The sequence below is a fragment of the Diorhabda carinulata genome, chromosome 1 (genome assembly GCF_026250575.1).
Source record: "Diorhabda carinulata isolate Delta chromosome 1, icDioCari1.1, whole genome shotgun sequence".
In the NCBI taxonomy this organism is placed as follows: Eukaryota; Metazoa; Arthropoda; class Insecta; order Coleoptera; family Chrysomelidae; genus Diorhabda; species Diorhabda carinulata.
Window position 1 is genome coordinate 33,850,503 of NC_079460.1, and position 20,537 is coordinate 33,871,039.

Below are 20,537 nucleotides of genomic sequence, written 5' to 3' on the forward strand. Positions count from 1 at the left end.
TTCGAAAGGCATTGGATTTTTGGAAGCAAATAATGCCAAAATTGATTGAATCAAACCCATCGATCTGTTTGTTTCAAGAATTGAACATAAATTTCGTAATATTTTGATCATAGTTCAGGAGAAATAAAAATATGATTATTCACTTGGTGCATTATCCATTAACATAATCCAAATACATAAAATTTCCGTGTCAGAGTACAATATATGATAAATTGAGCTTGTTTCAAAATGATCCCTTGAAAATCTGGAGATGTTACCACCCTGTAAAGCAGGATTGTAAAAGGAAGTGATGTCGACGTCGCGGGTGTATCAGACTGCTGGACGCCTTCAGTTGCATGGATGGGGCTCGCTTTCAACAAAGACGGAAGTTAAACTTCCACCTGTATGTATGGTCACGAATTATATTCAACTATTATTTGTTGTTGAAGGGATTGTATATTTGAGAGAATTTAAACTTCATAGCGTTAAAAGTAAGTAGTAGACGATAATCCAATTGAAAATATGATAAAGTAGTCATTTGGTTTTATGGCATTCTCATTCCAGTGGGTTGAAAATTTTAACTACAAAGCTTATATTTATAGAACTCAATTATGAATTGAGTAATTTCATGATAAGTTATAAATCGTTTTTGATATTTTTAATGATATTCACGGAAATAAATTTGATTTGAAGAGTTACGTAAACAGAATTGCATTGCTAATTTGTTCGAAAAAATCGATAATTCTGCATATGAAATAATAAAACAAACCATTTATTGTCATGGAAGACGAAGCCCATTAACAGTAGTAAATAGAATAAAAATAAAGACAAAAAAAGTTGAGTTTATGCAAAAACTTACAATGCGTAATTTGCAAAACAGATTTCATTAAAAGATTGGTGATTAGTTAATCAACTAACTAAAAATGATTATTTGTTCCAAGCTAATTAGCAAATTACGTACATGCTTTATTTACAAAATAGTAAAAAAGGGCTAATAAAAAACAACAAAGCTGCAAAGCTACTAGCAAACTACTACAGTGACATCTCTTCAAGTGAAACTATCACCCAGCGCTAAAACATACCAATGAACTTATAAATGGAAGATTTGACATAAACAACACAATATACAACTTTGAGTAGGTATTAGGTATGTTTTAAAAATATACTAATATGAATTTTCTAATAGACGCCACCGCCGCTATAGGTGATATTAAACAAGCTGGTACAAAATGTTATATATACGGAAAGTAGAGACAAGGAGAACAATCTGTATATATGAAAAGTGCCCGTCGAAATGTTTAAAAAAGAGTGACGCCTCATTAGCGTCTGGGTAAATTTTAGATTATTTGCGCCCAAGACAACTTGTATAAAGCGATTAGTTGAAATTTTCAGCATACTTCAATTCATCTACAATTGCTACTTTCATACCATACCCTCTGCTCACACCATCGCCATTCTGGAAGGTTTTTGAACTGTCATGTATCGTATACAGCTGGATACTTCTCAACTTTTCTACCATATGAAATACTCTTCCTTCTCTCTACCCACTATAGTTATGTAGAAGACAGATTTTTATCAATTAAAAAGGGTACAAAATTTGGTAATTCTGAGCACTAAAATGCATTTTGAAAAGTGTATCTGGATTGGTTAAAAAATGAAAATAATACCAGAAATGCTTTCAATTTTACTACTCGGGGATTTCCGAGATTACTCAACACGCATATCATGATAAGAGAGGTCTACCAGGTACCTAGTACCCAAGGTGGTCGACATCTTCGTCATTAAGTGGAGTCCTGTGAAAATTCTTTGTGAAATTTACCGAATATATACATCCTGGGAGTTTTAGAGATATCTGAGCACGAATATAAAGCCTGCGATGACCTCGAACGCACCCCCGAATATATATATATATATATATATATATATATATATATATATATTTGGCCCATTTAATAACGACTTTCACCCCTGGCACCAGGTAATCCGAAGGTCGTCGTTATGAAATTGACCAAATATATACATTCTGGGGGTTTTCGAAATCGCTGAATACGAATATCACGACAAAGATGAATACGAGGTACCTGGTGCCTAAGTTGTTTGGTTTATACGACGTCTCTTACAGACCCGTGGAAATTCGTTATTAAATTGACCAAATATACACATCCTGGGGGTTTTCGAGGTCATCGTCGAAATGATAATCATGTTCAGAGATTTTTAAAACACCCCCAGGAACTCAGTTCCGATGATATTTTTTATCACTTATTTCGTCGACTAATTCTTGTTGAATGTAAAGAAGCAGTTCCAATGCTTTAAGTATACACGCGGTTTTAACTAGAACTGCATTTTTTTAATATACGAAATAACTTTGACGGTATTTTGGATTTAACTGATTTATTAATTAATTAATATATAATTAACGAATTAAATGATCAAAATGACTTTCGGTGACCTTCATACAAACTACGTGCTAATCGTTAACAACCGCCAATGGATCACAACTACATTGTTTTTGTAAAAATATCACTTTGTTATTGTATTATTTCAAATATAAATACATAATGAATTCTAATTAGCTGCATAAGTGCTAACATCAATTCTTTGATTTTAGAATTGTAAATGACTGATTGATAAAATAATTGTGAACGCTTATGAAAATATATTCTTATAACGAAAGTTAGATAAGTTTCAATCCACAAGAGACGTTAAACACAAAAATTGGGGTAACTAGGCTGTTGAAGTGACGGTATTGAGTCATTTACAAATGAAAAATCGACAAACAACTATCTCGAGCATTTGGTGTATCAGCATGTTGTGTTCATCAAACTGTAAAATCCCATAATTTCACCCTTATTAAATAAAATTAGCACGTGAATAGAATAAAGATAATCCTGATCAACGGCTTCAATTTTATGAAACATTTATTATCTTATTTAATCACAATCCAAACCGATGGTAAAATACGTGTTTTCCGAGGACCGTACCTTTATATTAAATTAAGAAGTTTATAGACATAATTGTCATTATTGGATTGAGGATTATCCTCATTTATTCATAGTAACACATACCCCTCAGAAATCAAAACATTATTGGAATATTTATGATTGACGAAAATCTCAATAGAACTATTTATTTAAATTTTTTGAAATGATTGAACCAATGGAACACGTTGGAATAAGAAAATAAATTTTTAGATTGCCAACTAACTTTGCAGCAGAACTTTTCCACATTATAATAGACGCATAAGACTTTGAATTGGCAGAAGGGTACAATGGAGTGGACAGTCAAATCACAGAATCTATCGCCTTTGGATATTTTTTATATGCCCAGTATTAATGCAGAGTAGTGACAGAAAGTTGTTACAAATTACTGATATCGGAGGTATTTGCGTAAGAAAAAAATTTCAATGTTGTATCACTAAACCACACTTGGGGTTAAAAATCGGGGTTTGTTCTCTGTTAACAACCTAGTGCCCTCAATTTTAATGCTGAACGCATGATTTGATCCAATGCACATAAAGATGATAAAGTAAAAATCGAAAAAACAGTTTTTTCTTGTAAAATACTGGAAATTGTTAGTAAAACTCACAGGGCCCGAAGTGACCATTAAAAACTGAAAAGCAACAAACTCTCACAAAGATAACTCTGAATTACTCTAATAATACTACAAAAGCTCGTAAATTAACAAACGGGAGTAGTTAGTTCAGAATTCCATATTTATCAAAGGTACCAGAGCAAATTTTTCTTGTTTTTAATTTGGATTTTGGAAAAGGTGGTGTCACATAGAAATTTCTTAAACCTACGACGGTTAATTAAGCTATTTACAATTCTCTTATAACTGCTAAGTACAGCCAGATCCTCAATAAGGAAAAAACGTTTATTGATCAACGTTTCTCTGCTTCTCTGCTTACCAATGAAACAAAAAGTTAAACCCGATATTCATAAGAAGGTTACCGAAAATAGGCTCTTATTTATATAACCAATGCTCTATAACAATTTCCATTTGGGCGAATTCGAATTCCTCCTGAAAATGTTTGTTTTATTGTATCTAGAAGCAACAAAATTATAATTAAACAAATATGGAAATACTGAATGGATACACTATGTATGAGTGAGTTTTTAAATGTGTTTAAGCGGTTTCTTGAAACTTTTTTATTATTAGGCCTGTAACCGTCCCTGGATGACTATATATAAACATGATTTACCCTCGCTTGTTGGTGATCAAACACAAATTTAGGTTCAAAGGGGATACATTGGATAAGGGTGAATTGCACTGGGCGGAGTCGCGGGGAATTTAAGATATGTGCTCTATCAACACTTAATAAGGTGTTTCGTTTAAGCTCATCTCTGTCGCGACTATGGTAAAAAAACTTACTTGCTTTATTGCCGATGGGGACTCGGTCAAAAGTGAATGCCATCATATCATATTTGAGTGGTTTTATTTGCGTGTTATCTACCTTCATACTTTGTTGCTCTTATAAGGTGATTGAATATTTCAACATTAATGAACAACTCATTTTATTCAAAATCAATCAATTTTCAACACCTCTTCGGATTAACTAATTTCACTTATCTAGTTTTGATACTAAGGTGCAATTTTACAATTTAGGGTGAAACTAAAGTTTAAACTAAAATTTTGGCTTCGTATTAAACTCTAGTTTAAGTCAAGAATAAACAAATTGTTCTATTTTACAAATCACAGTTGGACCCATATTTTTTGTCAGCTCTTACCCATACAGAAATAAAACCTAACTTTTCAAATTCTATAGTCTATTTCAGAAAGGTATAGAGTAATAAAATGGGGAATTCCGTCCAGTTCGGCTCAATTTCGGTGTCGGCCATAGGTCTTGAAATAGTATTGTTTGTAATATTAAAATTTCAAGTAATTGTGTTGATTAATGAAGGTTATACAGTACCAAAAATGTGACAAGACAAAAATATAACCAGTGCTCGCCAAGCTTTCATGGAAGGCCTGTCACCGGGTATTAAGATGCCTTCAGGTAAAGGGAAAAGACTAATAATCGTCCATATTGGAAGCGAAGAGGGATTTTTAAAAGAACGTTTGCTAACCTTTCAGTCGTGCCATTCGGGAGATTACCACGAGAACATAGATTCGGATGTTTTTGAGGACTATTTTGGTTAAATTATAAAATATCTTCCGGCTGATACTACTGATAGTAGTTATGGATAACGCAAATTATCATTCTCGACGCATAGAGAAGACTCCAACTTCATCTTGGAGAAAACAAGTCATTATTGACTGGTTAACCACCAAAAGTATTGAATTTGAAGATAATTTGATAAAAAAGAACTATTAGCTACAGCAAATTTACACAAACATCGTTTTATGAGATAAGCCGTGGAAGATTTAGCAGAAAAACATAGTGTAACTGTGCTCCGCACACCGCCATATCATTGCGAACTAAATCCTATAGAACTTATATTATGGGCGCAAGTGAAAGGATTTGTAGCAAGACACAACACGACATTCAAAATGAAAGACGTTAAGCTTCTGTTTGATCAAGCCATTAAGGAGGTGACACCAGAGAACTGGCGAAAAGCAGTCCAGCATGTCATTAAAGAAGAGGACAAAATGTGGGATCTTGACTACTTGATCGATCGGTCCGTCGACCCGTTAATTATAACGTGAAGAGGAGATAAAAGTTCCTCAGATGACGAAAAATATTATGATTTTTTATAATTTAATTTCTTTATAATGTATTTTTTATATAATGTTCAATAAAAAAATAAGTGTATCTAATACTATGTACATAATGCCTAATTTTTATTCTGTTAAAATAAAATTCTTTCCTTTTTACGAGGATCCTACCGGCACGCCTTTGGCACACTATTTTCAGTGTTTGTGAATGGATAACAATAGGCTAAACCCATATATTGACCCCAACCCGGGTGGTACTACCTGCACTTGATAAAAAGAAAGAATTTTACAATGAAATCAATGCCAAACTATGAAAGTGGCTTAAATATTCGTTGGGTCACTCTGTGGTCTCTTCGCATACCTAATGAGCTTTTATTACTCTACACCTTTCTAAAATAAACTATATTTTTTTAAGAAATTGTATGAACAAAAAAAATATGCAAGTTCTCTGACGAATACTGAGAGTTAAATTCATAAAACAACGATGAAGTGAAAGGATATATATTGGGAACATTTGGCAAGGAAATTTAATTATATGAATTAGAAAAAAAATTCCAAAATTATATAGTGAACAAAATTATAAAGTGAATGTGATTGAATCGTAAAAATCTTCGTAACCGAATTTAGGCAGCTGCTACAATTAACTTGAACTAACCAAAACTTTATTTACTTGTTTATATTGTATTAGCATTGACTGTATCGATAATGTTGATAATTTCTTCATCTTCGTGGAGGAGTTCATCAAATATGAAGAGCATATCTAATGTATATATATATATATATATATATATATATATATATATATATACATATATATATATATATATATACATATATATATATATATATATATATATATATATATATATATATATTCAAACCCTAAATCACGAATTTTTTGCATGGCAACATGATACCTATTTGTGTACAGGTGCGTTGTCCTGCAAAAACAAAACACCTTTAGAGAGTTTTCCGCGTCTTTTCTCTTTAATTTTTTCCCATATAGTAGTCAGTAATGTTGAATAGTAATCTCCAGTTATTGGTCTACCCTTATGCAAAAAATCAAACATGATTACTCCATGGCAATCCCAAAAAACTTTTCCAGCAGATTTTAGGACACGAAACTTCTTAGGTCTTGGAAAACCAGAATGTTGCCATTCCATCGATTGTTGGTTTGTTTCTCGATCGTAGAAATGTACCTAAGTCTCATCCATAGTAACAATTCGATTTAAGAAGTCTACATCGTTTTTAAATCGAGCACAGATCGAACGCGATGCTTCTACCCTTGCACGCTTCTGGTCAACATTCAAACATTTGGGGATCCATCTTGCAGCAAGTTTCCTCATGTCCAAATTGACGTGGACTATATGATGAACGCGTTCGTATGATTCAACATTGATCACCAAGGGTATTAAGCATATCTTCGTAAATCTGCTTACCTCTTAACACTTTTAAATACAGGTACTTGATGATGGCTCGATATTCCAATTTTTAGGTTTTCACAATTTCACATCTTTTTTCTTTTAATTAATTGCGTATCTCTGGATTACTTTTTTGATGTCAAATTTTACACTGACACTTCTAATAAGTTATTGTTCGTTGCTATGGTAACGCAATATTTTGTTTATGCATGGAACTGGTCTAGGCTAACTAAATATCAATTGATATCTAGTGGAATGGGTTCTTAGTAAATCATGAAGTGTAGAATGAACGTGTTTCCTCAAAAGTTATTTATATTTAAACCTCAAAACAATCACTCAAGTTTCACTACACTCTGTATATCAATGATAGTCCACCTAATAAATTTATGCTTGTATGTTTTTTTAGTAAAAATGTTTGCATTTAAGCGCGATAAATCAAAACTTACAATCTCTACGTCTCCTAATGTTCCTATGATCTAAAAATTAATTTTACAGTAGATATATATATAATTCTACTTGTAGACATCTAGCTATAGATATTTATATCATTTACTGTAATTACAGTTAACTTTAGAATTTATGGTTCAAGATAATGTCAATAGATGGCAAAAGCACTCGTAATAAAATTTGTAGAGTTAGTTGGTCAATTTTGAGTAATCAAAGATAATCGGCTATTGATTTTGACTTTTAACAAATTCTGATACAACTTTAAGCTCTGTAATTGTAATTGGAAGTATAATCCATACACGTGCCTTTGACGTAAATGTCAAAGCAAACGTCATCGATCTGCCATATGAAAAACATCAAAACAAAACCAGTTTTTTACTTAGTGTCAAGTCAAAGTACTAAGTGCAAATTATCTAAACCTCATTAACTTGTTGAACAATAAACTAATTGTTGATGTCCTCGGACACGAACCTCCCGTTAAAGTCCGCATGATTACCTGGTATCTACTGAAATTTATCATTTGTTGTCGGAATGAGCTAGCAGTCAGTGAGTGTGTGATAAGGTACATTTCATTGTGATAAATTCTCGAGTAGTGTATTTTGTTAAAGTTTCCAATCCAATAATAGTCATTCGTTCATTGATTTTTTAACGTATTTAAAACGTGAAAAAGTTTTAAAATGGCGCAAGAAGGACTATTAAAAAATTATAAATCTCCACATGTGAAAGTGCAAATATTCCCTAGTCAAACAAGAAAATTAACTCATCTTCCACAAAGACCAAAGGTTGATTTAGCATTTTCAGATTTAGAATACATAGTCAAGCAAGGAAAAAGTAAGTACACAGAACATGGGCTAAAGTAATGTAAATTCATTTGTAGAAGACTATTCTACAGGATTGTGACATTATTATTTTACACTTGAATACAATCAAAAGTACCTTCGACCCCAATAGGTTAACTTGTTTGAAAAAACAATATTCATTTATGTATTTTCAAATTACCTTATGAAATAGTGAATTTCAGTTTCTCTTTTAAGCAATATAATATGTGTAGAAATTGTGAAATTATATATGCTTTACCACAAAATGAGTTATAGGTTCTATGTAATTATTTAAACATTGGTCTTGTCTAATTACAAAAAGCTATCATGTTTATTAATAACAAAGTTGGTATGAATAAGACACTCAAAATTTTGTTACAATAATTTTTCTTGTACCATTTTAATTTTAATTTGGATAGGAAAATATGATTGGAACTTTGTAGCTGCTTTCCCTTGGCGATTTCTAATTCAGAAATTATTTATTTATATTCCTCAGTAGTTATTTATCACATTGTTACTAATCTACCCTTCATGATAAAATACAGATCCTATTTTTTGTTAATGATAAGGAGGATTTTTGTAAGAAGAGGGGTTTATTGGAGAAGGCCCTGATATAGGAATAGCTCATCTACACAGCTGAGGTTGTGGAGGTTGCCTTGGGTTGTGTTTGTCTAACTATTTATTTATTTTTTGGTTTTTTGAAAATTTTGTGTTTTTTTTGTTTATTTTAAATTTAAAGGAGGGCGGGCGGGTACAGCTGCGGGTGCATTATTCCCTATCGTCGGCCATTTGGCTGGATAACCAGTTCACAAGATTGCAGGGAAACCGCAAAAAACCTGCAACACCGACGATTGATAGAGAGTATTCAGATGCCATTTAAATACATTGATACATTCATAAGAGAAAGGTAGGAGAAAAAACACTAGTCAAATTAATAACAATATTATGATGATATTACATCTGCTGCACATGAAAAGGAGTACTAGAAAATATTGTGGAAATAATAATCCATGATCCAAATAAGATTATGAGAATTATACAAATTATATTTAAAATGAATATGATCATCTTATGAATATATATATTAGGAAAGTTTGATGTAAAGCTTTACGATAACATTACCCCCAGTCAATATTAAATTGATATGCAGAAAGGTTAATTCCTTTAATAAGATTGATAGCAGACATATGTATTTTCCACCCAGAAAACATGAGTTAATGAAAAAAAAAATGGAACATGAGGATAAGTTTTACAACAGAAGCAAAATAGGCAAACAATTGATACAATAGTTGGTAAGAGAAATAATGAAAAAACACCAAAGCTACCAAAGTAAGTGTATCAAACTGTTGTCTGACTTACTATAACCATGAATATGAAACATAGATACTAATTTTATGGAGATTGAAACAAAAAATATTTGTTTATTTTTTCTTTTAAAGAAAGATTAAATGAGTATAGTATATTATTCTTAGATTTTGAAATGTTAATTTGTTTTGAGAAAACATTAAATGTGAAATACCTATATCAATTTGAATTAATGTGAACATTAGTTTTTTCCCAGGCATAATGACAGAAAATAATATATTTTGTTATAAATAGGTATCCTATGTTCATATGTAGTTACATATTGGATATTTATGTATATATGTACACATTTTGTATACAATTGCATTGATAATATTTATATTTTAAACATAATATTTGATCACGATTCTCATTAAGCTTGTTGCCTAAATCCATGGAAGCCAAAATGTATTAACTTTTCCATTTATACACATTATAGATTGTGTAGTTTTCATTTAAAAAGCTATTTAAAACAACTATTTATCTTCATTACCTGTAAATATGAAAAAAATATTTTTCTTGTGATAAGTGGAATTTAATTGCTCGCTTAATTACCATAAAGTTTGAAGTAAACATTAAGAATCACTCGCTTAATTTATACTATACTGTGATTTTTACTTTTGTTATAATATAACCTTTATACATTACATATATACATTCATAAAAATATGATATGTTGATTTTGAAACTTTGGCTGATTTCAACAGTTTTTCATTTTGTTGATAATATATTCCTGCATAGGTCCATATATTATGTAGATAACTACTTATTTAGTTAGTTCTACAATATGTCTATTATTAATTGGTTTTCTTAATTTGATTATTGAATGAGAATTTTGCTAAGATGAGAAATAATTGAATGTAACTTTCACTCAGAATTTTTGTATAGGTACTTGTCATATTAATATATATTTTTCCAAGTGTCACTATTCCAATACACTGATAAACAAATAATTTAAAAAGAATAACAAAGTTCTCTCCTAAACATTTCAAAGAGGAGACAGAAATTATCTTCCAAACCTATGGTGTCAACTATGATTTCTTGAAAAATAAGAATAATTAAGAAATTAGAAGTAAGACACTGACATATAGTGTATTTTGAGATCTAATCATCTTTATATTTATTAAATGAAAATCAGTGAATATGCTTCTTTAGTGACTAGTGAGTACTAATTTAAGGATTTTTTTAAATGATAATTCCTTCAAAACAAATGAAAGTAGTACATAATTGTGCTCTTGTTGATTATCTGTTCAAATTATTCAGTTTTTTACATGTTAAAGAAATAAATTAAAAACTAAGAAAGCTAGAATCACTATGAGTCCTTCAAACTTTCGTTTTACAATTAAATTATCAACAATAAGCTTACCAACTTTCCAACTCAAATTGGATGAATTGTCAGTAAAATACATTTGTAGAATTTATTTTTAAACCATTTTTAAACTTCGAATCTGAGGTAGATTTTAATATTTTGATCATTGTTAATGTAGAAAATATTGTTCGGCTAAATTTTTTATATCAATATATTATAATAATTGCTAGTTATCATAACCTATCCATACCGCTATATAATTCAGTAGATGTTTAAATTTACTTTGTAAAAACTTCTTAATAAGAAAAATTGCAGTTTAATAATACACATTACATGTAGTTTGGAAAAATATATTTACATAACTTTCCAATAATGACTTGATTGGCAGAACTTATCAATAACCTTCGACGTATATATATATATATATATATATATATATATATATATATATATATATATATATATATATATATATATATATATATTTGTTTTTAGGTCTCTTCTGAATTAAAATTATTTTTTATATAATTTTTTAAATACAGATAAAAATTTTACTTTTAGACCTGTTGGGGTCTTTATCAAAATATTTAAATATATAATTGATAATGGATATAAAATAGGAAAGTGCCTATGGATGGAGACAAGATAATGAAAATTATCGAGACATTAGCTCAAATACCAAAGAGATTAGAGACGTATTAAGTAAGATGCAGAGGCTTACCAAACAGCTTATGGGTCATGAAATACAGAGGGTACTGTAATGTACATTTGAACAAAAAGCTTGTAACAATAAAACTACAAAAGAAATTAGCATGGAAACGGAAACCAGAGTGTACAAAAAGTACTCAAACTGAAGAATAGGTTTTGAAGGTAAAGTTTTTACTCTTTGGTATAAAGTATAGATTAAAGGAGAATCTCGATGTAGAATTACCAAATAAGCTTGTAGAAAACGAATGGGAACCAGACGCGTTTACCAAAAACGGATTAACAAACAGCATATTGAATTTGGCGATTAACAAAAGCGACCTTGTTGCATTTATAGACATAAAAGAAATAGAAAAGTCTATACTAGTTAGGGGACTAGGAGAAAGAGTGGTACAAATTGGAGACTTTATCTAAAGAAATATGTCTGAGCCAGATATTCTGCGAGATAAACTAAAGATGTAAATCTGATTTTAACAGTGTACAAAAAGGACAGAGACAATTAACATGCCCTAATAGGTATAAATGGAGATGCATTAGTCAAAACCACTGGAAATGGAACAAGCATCTTATAACATATACGAAATTTAGATGCTATGAAGACAAGATATCGAACTTGCCTTAAATATTCATGTTGTCAGAAATAATAAAAACTAAAGTTAGAGTTAGCAACATAAAGCACTCGTATGGATAAACTTAGAATGAGACAGTTACAGTCACAAATGAGGTAGCCAAATCACCTACGCAAATGGGAAAAGTTAGAATTGGACTTTCCAGTTGTCCTATACAGAAAAGGATTCAAATAAAAACATGCTACCGTTGCTGGGGTACGAACTATGAAGCTAAGCAATACCGTGGCCCGGATAGGACAAAAATATGTATCAACTGCGGCGAAGAAAATCATCACAGAAAGGATTGTATCAACAAAGAATACTGTACCATAAGATCATAAACCTCTAAAACTAAATGTTCAGTCTATAGGAAAGTAGTAAAAACTAGAACACTGCTAGTACATACAGAAAATATTTAAAAAATGTTTAAAACTGGATAGGTAAACCTTGGGAGGAGATATGCGACTCACGATATGCTCCAATACGTGATAAAAACGAGGACGCCCGAATGGTCATTCTCAGTGAATCAAACCAAAAACTGGTTATCAAAGAAAAATGGTTTCTTGATGATAACGTGGATACTGGATTATGGTTACCAAAACACGCCAGAGGTATACGAAATCATGTGAACGACGAAGGCTTTGTATGGTTGGAGTATATGGACATGATCATATATAGCTGTTATATATCACCAAATACAGGTAATGAAACCTTTAATAGAATAATTTCTGACATCAAAACCAGCATTCAAAGCCTAAAGTAACAAATTCAAGGATGTGAGACTCTCCTGTCACAGAGGAGACAATCTTTCAGAGTGGGTCCCTGACCTGAACCTTCAGGTACTCAATAGGGAAACAGTAGCGAGTCTTTTATTGATGTCACTTTCGTAAACAACGGTCTTACAGAAAAAAGTCTGTACTGTCTGTAAAATCTGCACATTTCCAACAGTATCATCGGAAACAGTAGTACTACAAGCTGACTTGATAACTATAGACTTGCTGGTAAGGGACAGAACCCTGATCTTATATTTAAACAAATGTTATTTCATACGAAAATACTCGAGGTATAACTTGAAAAAATATTTTAACTGTCCACTAAATATGATACGTGATACGCTTATGGCTTACGAATGCTTCACCATTTTATTAATCCCTTATTCATAAAAATATACTATAACGTACAATGTGAGATAAAGATAAAATTATTTAAAAAATGGATGTAATATGTGAACAAATAGTTAAAAAGTAAAGTGTACAAAGAGAATAGATATAGGAATGATCAAGTTTCTTGAATTTTAGGAGGTTTGCCAATGTTGATATATTGTAATTTGAATCTGTACTATTGATAATAAACCATAATTATTGAGTTCATTTAAATTTATTTATAAAGTAACTTCCACAAAAAAAAGGTATTTCATTGAATATAAATGTCACGACTATGCTAAACTTGCATGAATCACCTCGAACTTTGAAATTTGAACAGTCTATAATTAAATTTGGCTTTTCTTGTAATTTTTTAGAATAAGGACACGTATAATTTTATGTCATAGCTGGTTTTCATATAATATCTACATAATATTTGTCAGTATATCATTGCATTTTTAGTTTCTCCTACACTTATGCATCGTTAGGAAACAGAGTATGTTAATGGTTAATGCATTCAATGAGTTAGACTATGAATGATTGGCGTATACCCATAAACAACATAATATTACAATAATAATATGTATGTATACCATATTTTTTGTAAATTATTTTATGATCATTAAGATGATGACATACATAGAATTTTATCAGTTGTAGTTTAAAGTTCAAAGTATAAAATAGAACCATTTTGTTTTAAGCGGAAAATTACACACTAATAAAAAGTTTAACATCATTGAATCTCCAATTTTTAATGAAAAAATTCTAATATGATTAATTAAATGAATTAAGACTTATTTTGAATTTTCTGGATTGTAACAAAGTTGTTCAAAGTTTAATAACAGTAATAAAACTAAGTTTGTGTGTTTTTTGAAATATAAAAAATTTCAAAGATTTCAGTATTCAATTTTCTTGTCTGATAGTGTTTATAGCTAGCGTGGGTCATAACTATGAACATCCTATAAATTACTTAGTGTAACATAAACCTATTGTTGATAAGCCCCATTCTTCTGTTTTATTCTCCTAATCACCTATTTCTAGTCCCTTTTCAACCCTCAGCCAAATAACTCCAGCTCTCACTCTGTCTTCTTGGTTAAAAATTTCTATATGTAGTCCAACGTCATGATTCTTATATTATTTGAAACTCCTGGGGTCACATTTATCTACATTATGGAACCGAAGTTTATCATGGCTGGATATTTTCCATTGCAGACATATGGTAGACTTGTCCATATGTTGATATAATTTATACAAATGTACATATTTTTAATCTCTTCCTTTTGTCAGTTCTTTTTGTAGATATTTATATTTTTCTCTTGTTTCCTGCGATTCATATGTTAACCATAAACTTTTCTGTTTCCTATTATTTCTTAGCTGCTTTAAACAACACCTCCTCAAGATGACTACTTTTCTTCAGGAGATGCTCCTTTTTCCACGTAAAGTGTTTTAGTTGTCTTGTTATCTGTAGCTTCTGTTTTTTATTATCGCTGCATGGCACATATTACATATAAGACTTTATGACTTATTTTCTTCAACTTTATGCTTGTCATACATTTTTCAAGTCAACTTCATTTGATTTCCTCATTACTTTAAGTTTTTTTTGCGAATTTCAAATTTCTGATAGGTTTGTGTATATCTTCACGATGAAAGTAACTTCAATGAAGTATACATATTCTCTGCAAAAATTCAGATGTTTTCTTTTGTCTTTTATTCAAAGTTCACTTTCAAAATAAATTCTTTCTACTTAATTTCCTGTAATAAGATTGTTATCTCTTCCAATGATTATTCCATTTCTTTATTCAATTGACATAAATATGTGTCCCATTTTCTTTTTCATTATTGTTAAAGTTAATGTATCGAAACTCCACTCCAAATCTTCTTCGTCTCTTAATACAGTATCTATATTTAGTTATTATTAAATGAAATAATATTTTTGCTTTTGATCATACAATTACAATTTGACCTCCTATTTATGAATTAATAACTTAGTTTAACTGATTAATTATGCATATTCTTTATCTGTATAATAACCAGTATACGTTTACTGAATTTTGTTGAAGTACAAAGATTAAAATACTCCAGAAACCTTATCTACAGATTTGAAAATCTAATTCTTAATAACAATAGAAAATAAATAACTCTTAAGTACTTGGAAGAATTACGAAAAAATTTTTAACTATCAAATTTAATATATTACTTAAGTATTAAAACTTGATAACATTTGCTTAAAAAATACGAATAATACATACAGGATTCATACAGAAGTTGTATGCATTTTGTGAAATTTTGCTGAAAATCGACTCGAAGAACAGATCTTAAGGGATAAAAAATATGAGGGAGACCTTGTATATTATTACATTTTGAACAAGGTTTCACTCGAATAGTTACATACATATTCAGTAGATCTTGATATTGTTTTGTATTTATATATTTTTATCTTGATTTGTCTTCAAAAATGCTTTTGGCCAAGGGGGTACCGAGGATTTCAGATAGGGGGGCAGCTCATACCTGTTTCGAGATTATGACACAAAACAAAATATTATATATATGTATATATATATATATATATATATATATATATATTTATTAATTTAACAGTAATCTTCTTGGATTTGCCGAAAATTTGTCTATGACAGTCTGTTCAACAAACTCACTGTTTTCTTTTAAATAATTGCGATGTACGCTCATCAGACATAAACCCGTAAGCCTTTCTTCACCCATGGTGCTTCTAAGCCACGTTTTAACTCTTCGCAGCATACTTAAGGACCGTTCTACGGTCGCCGTGGTGCATGGGATAGTGCTTAATCAATGCCTTTCTGACAGCAGGGTAAAAAATGTTGACTTCGTTGAACAGATCAACTACTTCTGTGTCTCCTAATTGATCACACATAAATTATGCCAAAGATTCAGTTCTCCGATGATATCCAGGTAATAAAATTCTTTGAATGATTCTGCGTTTTTGTGTAAGGCTGTAATGCTGGTTTTGGTGATATACAAGGGATGTGGCTTACTTAAAGCAAACGCCGGAGTATTTTCTTGGGAGAGTCGAATATTCAACGATGAAATGAGTGAATCAATGTATGGTGTTATCAGGGAACGCCGCCAATAATCGTTATCATTTTCTGATGGCGGATTACTTCTATGTGTTTGCTTATGAGCAAGACTTGGAACCGAAATTTCTATGTTCAAATCCATTGCAACAGCTCGCGCTGTTTGAAGCATTTCATTACTTATTCTATCAGGAAACTCGCGGTCATTTCTGAGAATGTCCTTGATATTTTTTATGTGTTCCCACACCGAGATCATATCGATCGATTTAGCTTGCAGTGCGTTAACTACTGGTTCTAAAACTGTTGAATATTTGTAGAACAACAATAAAAGGCTGAATGCAACGGATATGCAGATTTTCTGGTGGCATAATTTATCTCTACGGATAACGTTTCTAGACATTTCACAATCTCTGGGAAATGTTGAGAAAACTTTATGATTGATTTATATTTTTCGGACCATCACGTCTCACACAATCGTGATAAGTTTGAAGCGTAGTTTCGACGTGTAGTCGATTCTCTGGAAAACGTTATAACATCCTTTACAGTGGCGACAGTATTTCTAATTTCTGGCACTGCGTTCGCATCATTCACAACAAGGTTGAGTTTGTGACTTGAGCAATGAAAATATAAAACACGAGGATATTTTTATCTCAAAATGGCTTGTACGCCTCTTTCCCTGCCATTGTAGAACAGCCATCGAATCCAAACCTTACGCAATCTTCTGTTGGGAAGTTAGAACTAATTAAGAAATTGTCAATTGCTTCGGAAATTACTGAAGCATTTTGTGCTTTTAGTTCGACGAAGCCTACAAATTCTTCTCTGATTTTTCTTTGACTTAGAACCTCACGCCTATTGACAGCTGTTCCTTCCCAGCTACGTCTGCTGTTTCATCAGCTGAGACTGCGTAAGCCATGGTCTTCTGAACCTCACTTATTATTTTCTCCTTAATAACTTCGCCACATAAATTTTATCGATGTGTAAATTACATTGCGATGGCACTTTTCCAGGTGACTCTTTAATTTGTCGTCCCCTGATATAATCTCAACTTCAATAAACCTAATAAAACACCTTGACTGTGGAAAATTTTGACGAACCCACCCCCTCACCTTACTTCATATGTACAAAACATACATCCGCTCATAATCTAATATAGAACAAACGTCTACAGCACCCATTTATCTCCTTAATAAACTCCTGACCTGCTATCAGTCTATTCTCAGATACTGCCATAACAGAGTTTATGTCAATTAATGCATAGCCGCCTAAATAACCTCCAAGCCCGCTATATGATTCGTACCATCGCTGCAAAAGAACCCCTTGGCTCACCGATAGACGGCCCTCTCCACAAAGCCCAAAAGGAAACTTTTCTATCCGCCCCTCCGGCTGCTAGTAACAGCATTCGAAAACCTCTCTGAAATCTACCTCAACTTCCTAGACAATTTTCCCATATACATCAGATAAAACCCTACCCACATACACTTCGTCGATCATCGGTGTTGCAGGTTTCCTGGGTCAGAAAAATAAGTCATTGACAGTCACAGAAGACGAGATTTTATGTAATTCTGGGTGCTATGTGAAGTTACCAAATAAAAGACTGTATTTATTTAAATTAATGATGTACCTAAAATTCTTGCAGAAAGGATAATATGTACAGATTTTAAGCGATACTTCAAAACGTACATTCCAAAACATCATTCCAAAAACATTTGGCTACAAAAATTGAGTTCTGTGTGCCAGTACTGGTAACATAGCGGCTTTTAGTTTGTGTACAGGGAAAAGGGAAATTAGCCAGCCCAAAGTGGCATAAAAATATACTTCAACATTTTATTCATGTCGTTGTCATACGCACTAAATACAAACCAAATGTATTATTCAATTTTTATGCAGACGTAGATAAAGTGACGCAGTTCCTGACCTATCACTAAATTCCTTTAATTGAAAAACGTCGTTTAACATAAAATTTGGTTTATAGTCCATGTCTGACAACTAAATTTTGTTCTATATTTTCCGCTTCACAGCCCAGTTATGAGGTAATCAATAATATGCAATTATATCTACTGTTGAAATCTATTTTAACTTTATGTTCATTTCTCTTTTTTTGTACTTAAAACGTTTAACCTAGAAGATGTGTTATACAAAAGTCTTTATCACGATCATTCTATTAGTTTAACAATATAAGATAATTGAAGTCATACTGACCTAGACATCCATTTTTGTTTTCTTTAAACGGGTCGGGGTCAAAAGAGCAATTGTAAATTGTTTATTTTTGTGAAAATATTATTGTTGTATCGTCAAAACAATTCTCTTATTCAGTCAAATAGAAAGAGATCATGCTCCAATAACGGGAAATGCTAGATAATAGATGTTTTGCAATGGTGAAAGTTGTTCTTGCTTAAAATAATTTAGTTAACGAGATGATTTTCGCGAATTGGCAAAAAACGTGAAGAGCACTAGTTTATTTCAGTGAACAATTTTCATATTCTAAAAATTAAATGAATATAGATAATCAGTTAATTGCCCGTATTCCATAAATTTTTAGTTTAGGTAATAATTTTGCTTGTTGTATACGACGTATTAGTAGCAGATAATTGGAACGAGAAGACTGACGAATACAAATATTTCAATACACCTTCGCTAAGTATATAGTTGACGACCAGGGACTCTGGTCGTAAACTATAGAACGGTCTACTTTTATTAACCCCAATTTTGTGCGTTACAAATTATAGTAAACATGCTGCCATCCTATGGGAGCCTTCATTTTGGTGACACTGACAAGAACAATGCTCATATTAAGTCCAGTTAATATTTCTTCATTCTTTTGATTTGACATCTAGCTCCGTTTCAATTTCTCAAGTACGTTTTTCATGAAGGTCTTATAATTTTTTTCATACTTGCATTTTATTTACTTTATAAGGGGAGGTTTGCATGAAAGAAATCACAGTATTTATTATTATATTGTTTGTCATAATTGAGCACACCGATCCAAAATTGTGTCTCTTCACAGAAGCAATACCAGCAACGATAAAAAATCGCAGAGGATTTTGTGTCAAACTTCAAAAATTTTATAGGGGGCCGCGCATTCAATTCCCGGATTTCGATTGATATTGTCTCATTAAAATACTCGATGGTTCTTACGCAGTATTTTAGAAAGAGTGAGAAATAGTTATATTTTGGACCGATAAAAAAGACGAATAAGTGGACAAACAAATTGACACATTTAAGCGATATTCACCACTTAAATAAGTTAAACACATAAATGCAACATCAAAATCTGACACCGTTAGACATATATGAAAAACTACTATTATTAAAAATAGAAAAAAGCTATGAAAATAAAAAATTTCTCTTAAGAAAGCCCTGTAAAAGACAAGTAAGTTTCCTGCATCAGCTCCCCATTTTGTTTTAGAAACAGTTCGAAGAACATTCAAACCTTTCTCACATTTATCTTTCACAAATCTAACTTGATGAGACCAAAGCAGTTTTTTGTCTAAGACAATGCCTAGATATTTATAATAATCCACTATAGGAAAGGAGGTATTATTGATTACAATTGTGTCTGCAAGATGAAGCCGGTGTCTCGTAAAGCACAAAACCGCCGATTTCTCTGGTACAAGACTAAAACCAAGATTTTATAACCATCCTTTGATACAGTATACTGCATGATGGAGCTCCCTCACGCATCGCTCATAAGTATTATTGGAGATGTATATTATCGTCCATAATGTCATGCAAGTCTGTGGTATAGATATGAAAAAGAATAGGGCTAAGAATAGAACCTTGAGGTAAACCATTATTCACTATTCTAGGGCCGTGTAATACAGTACTGTTTCGCGAATAAATATCGGTTTTTAAAGAGTTCCAAAATGTTAGTACATACCTTTTTGTTTATACCCATCATATTCATTTTAGAGAATAGGATGTTGAGATTTACAACATTAAGGTCCTTTCCAAAAGTCTTTGTTATGCATGAGAGTAAAGAAATAGGTCGAAAAGATGTCGGTGAATCAGGTTTTTTATTGGGTTTTAGTATTAACGTTAAATAATCTCTTTCAATTTATC

At 31.4% G+C, this 20,537-nt stretch overlaps 1 protein-coding gene across 1 annotated transcript in view; it reads left to right on the forward strand.

Moving 5' to 3' along the window:
- The first annotated feature begins 7,668 nt into the window (after positions 1–7,668).
- The window catches only part of LOC130896417 (ATP-binding cassette subfamily G member 4), a 35,383-nt gene continuing 22,514 nt past the window's right edge, over positions 7,669–20,537 (forward strand). The window contains exon 1 of the mRNA XM_057804484.1: positions 7,669–8,333. Within this exon, the coding sequence (XP_057660467.1) occupies positions 8,180–8,333 (154 nt within the window). The 5' untranslated portion in view covers positions 7,669–8,179. The remainder of the gene's footprint in view (positions 8,334–20,537) is intronic.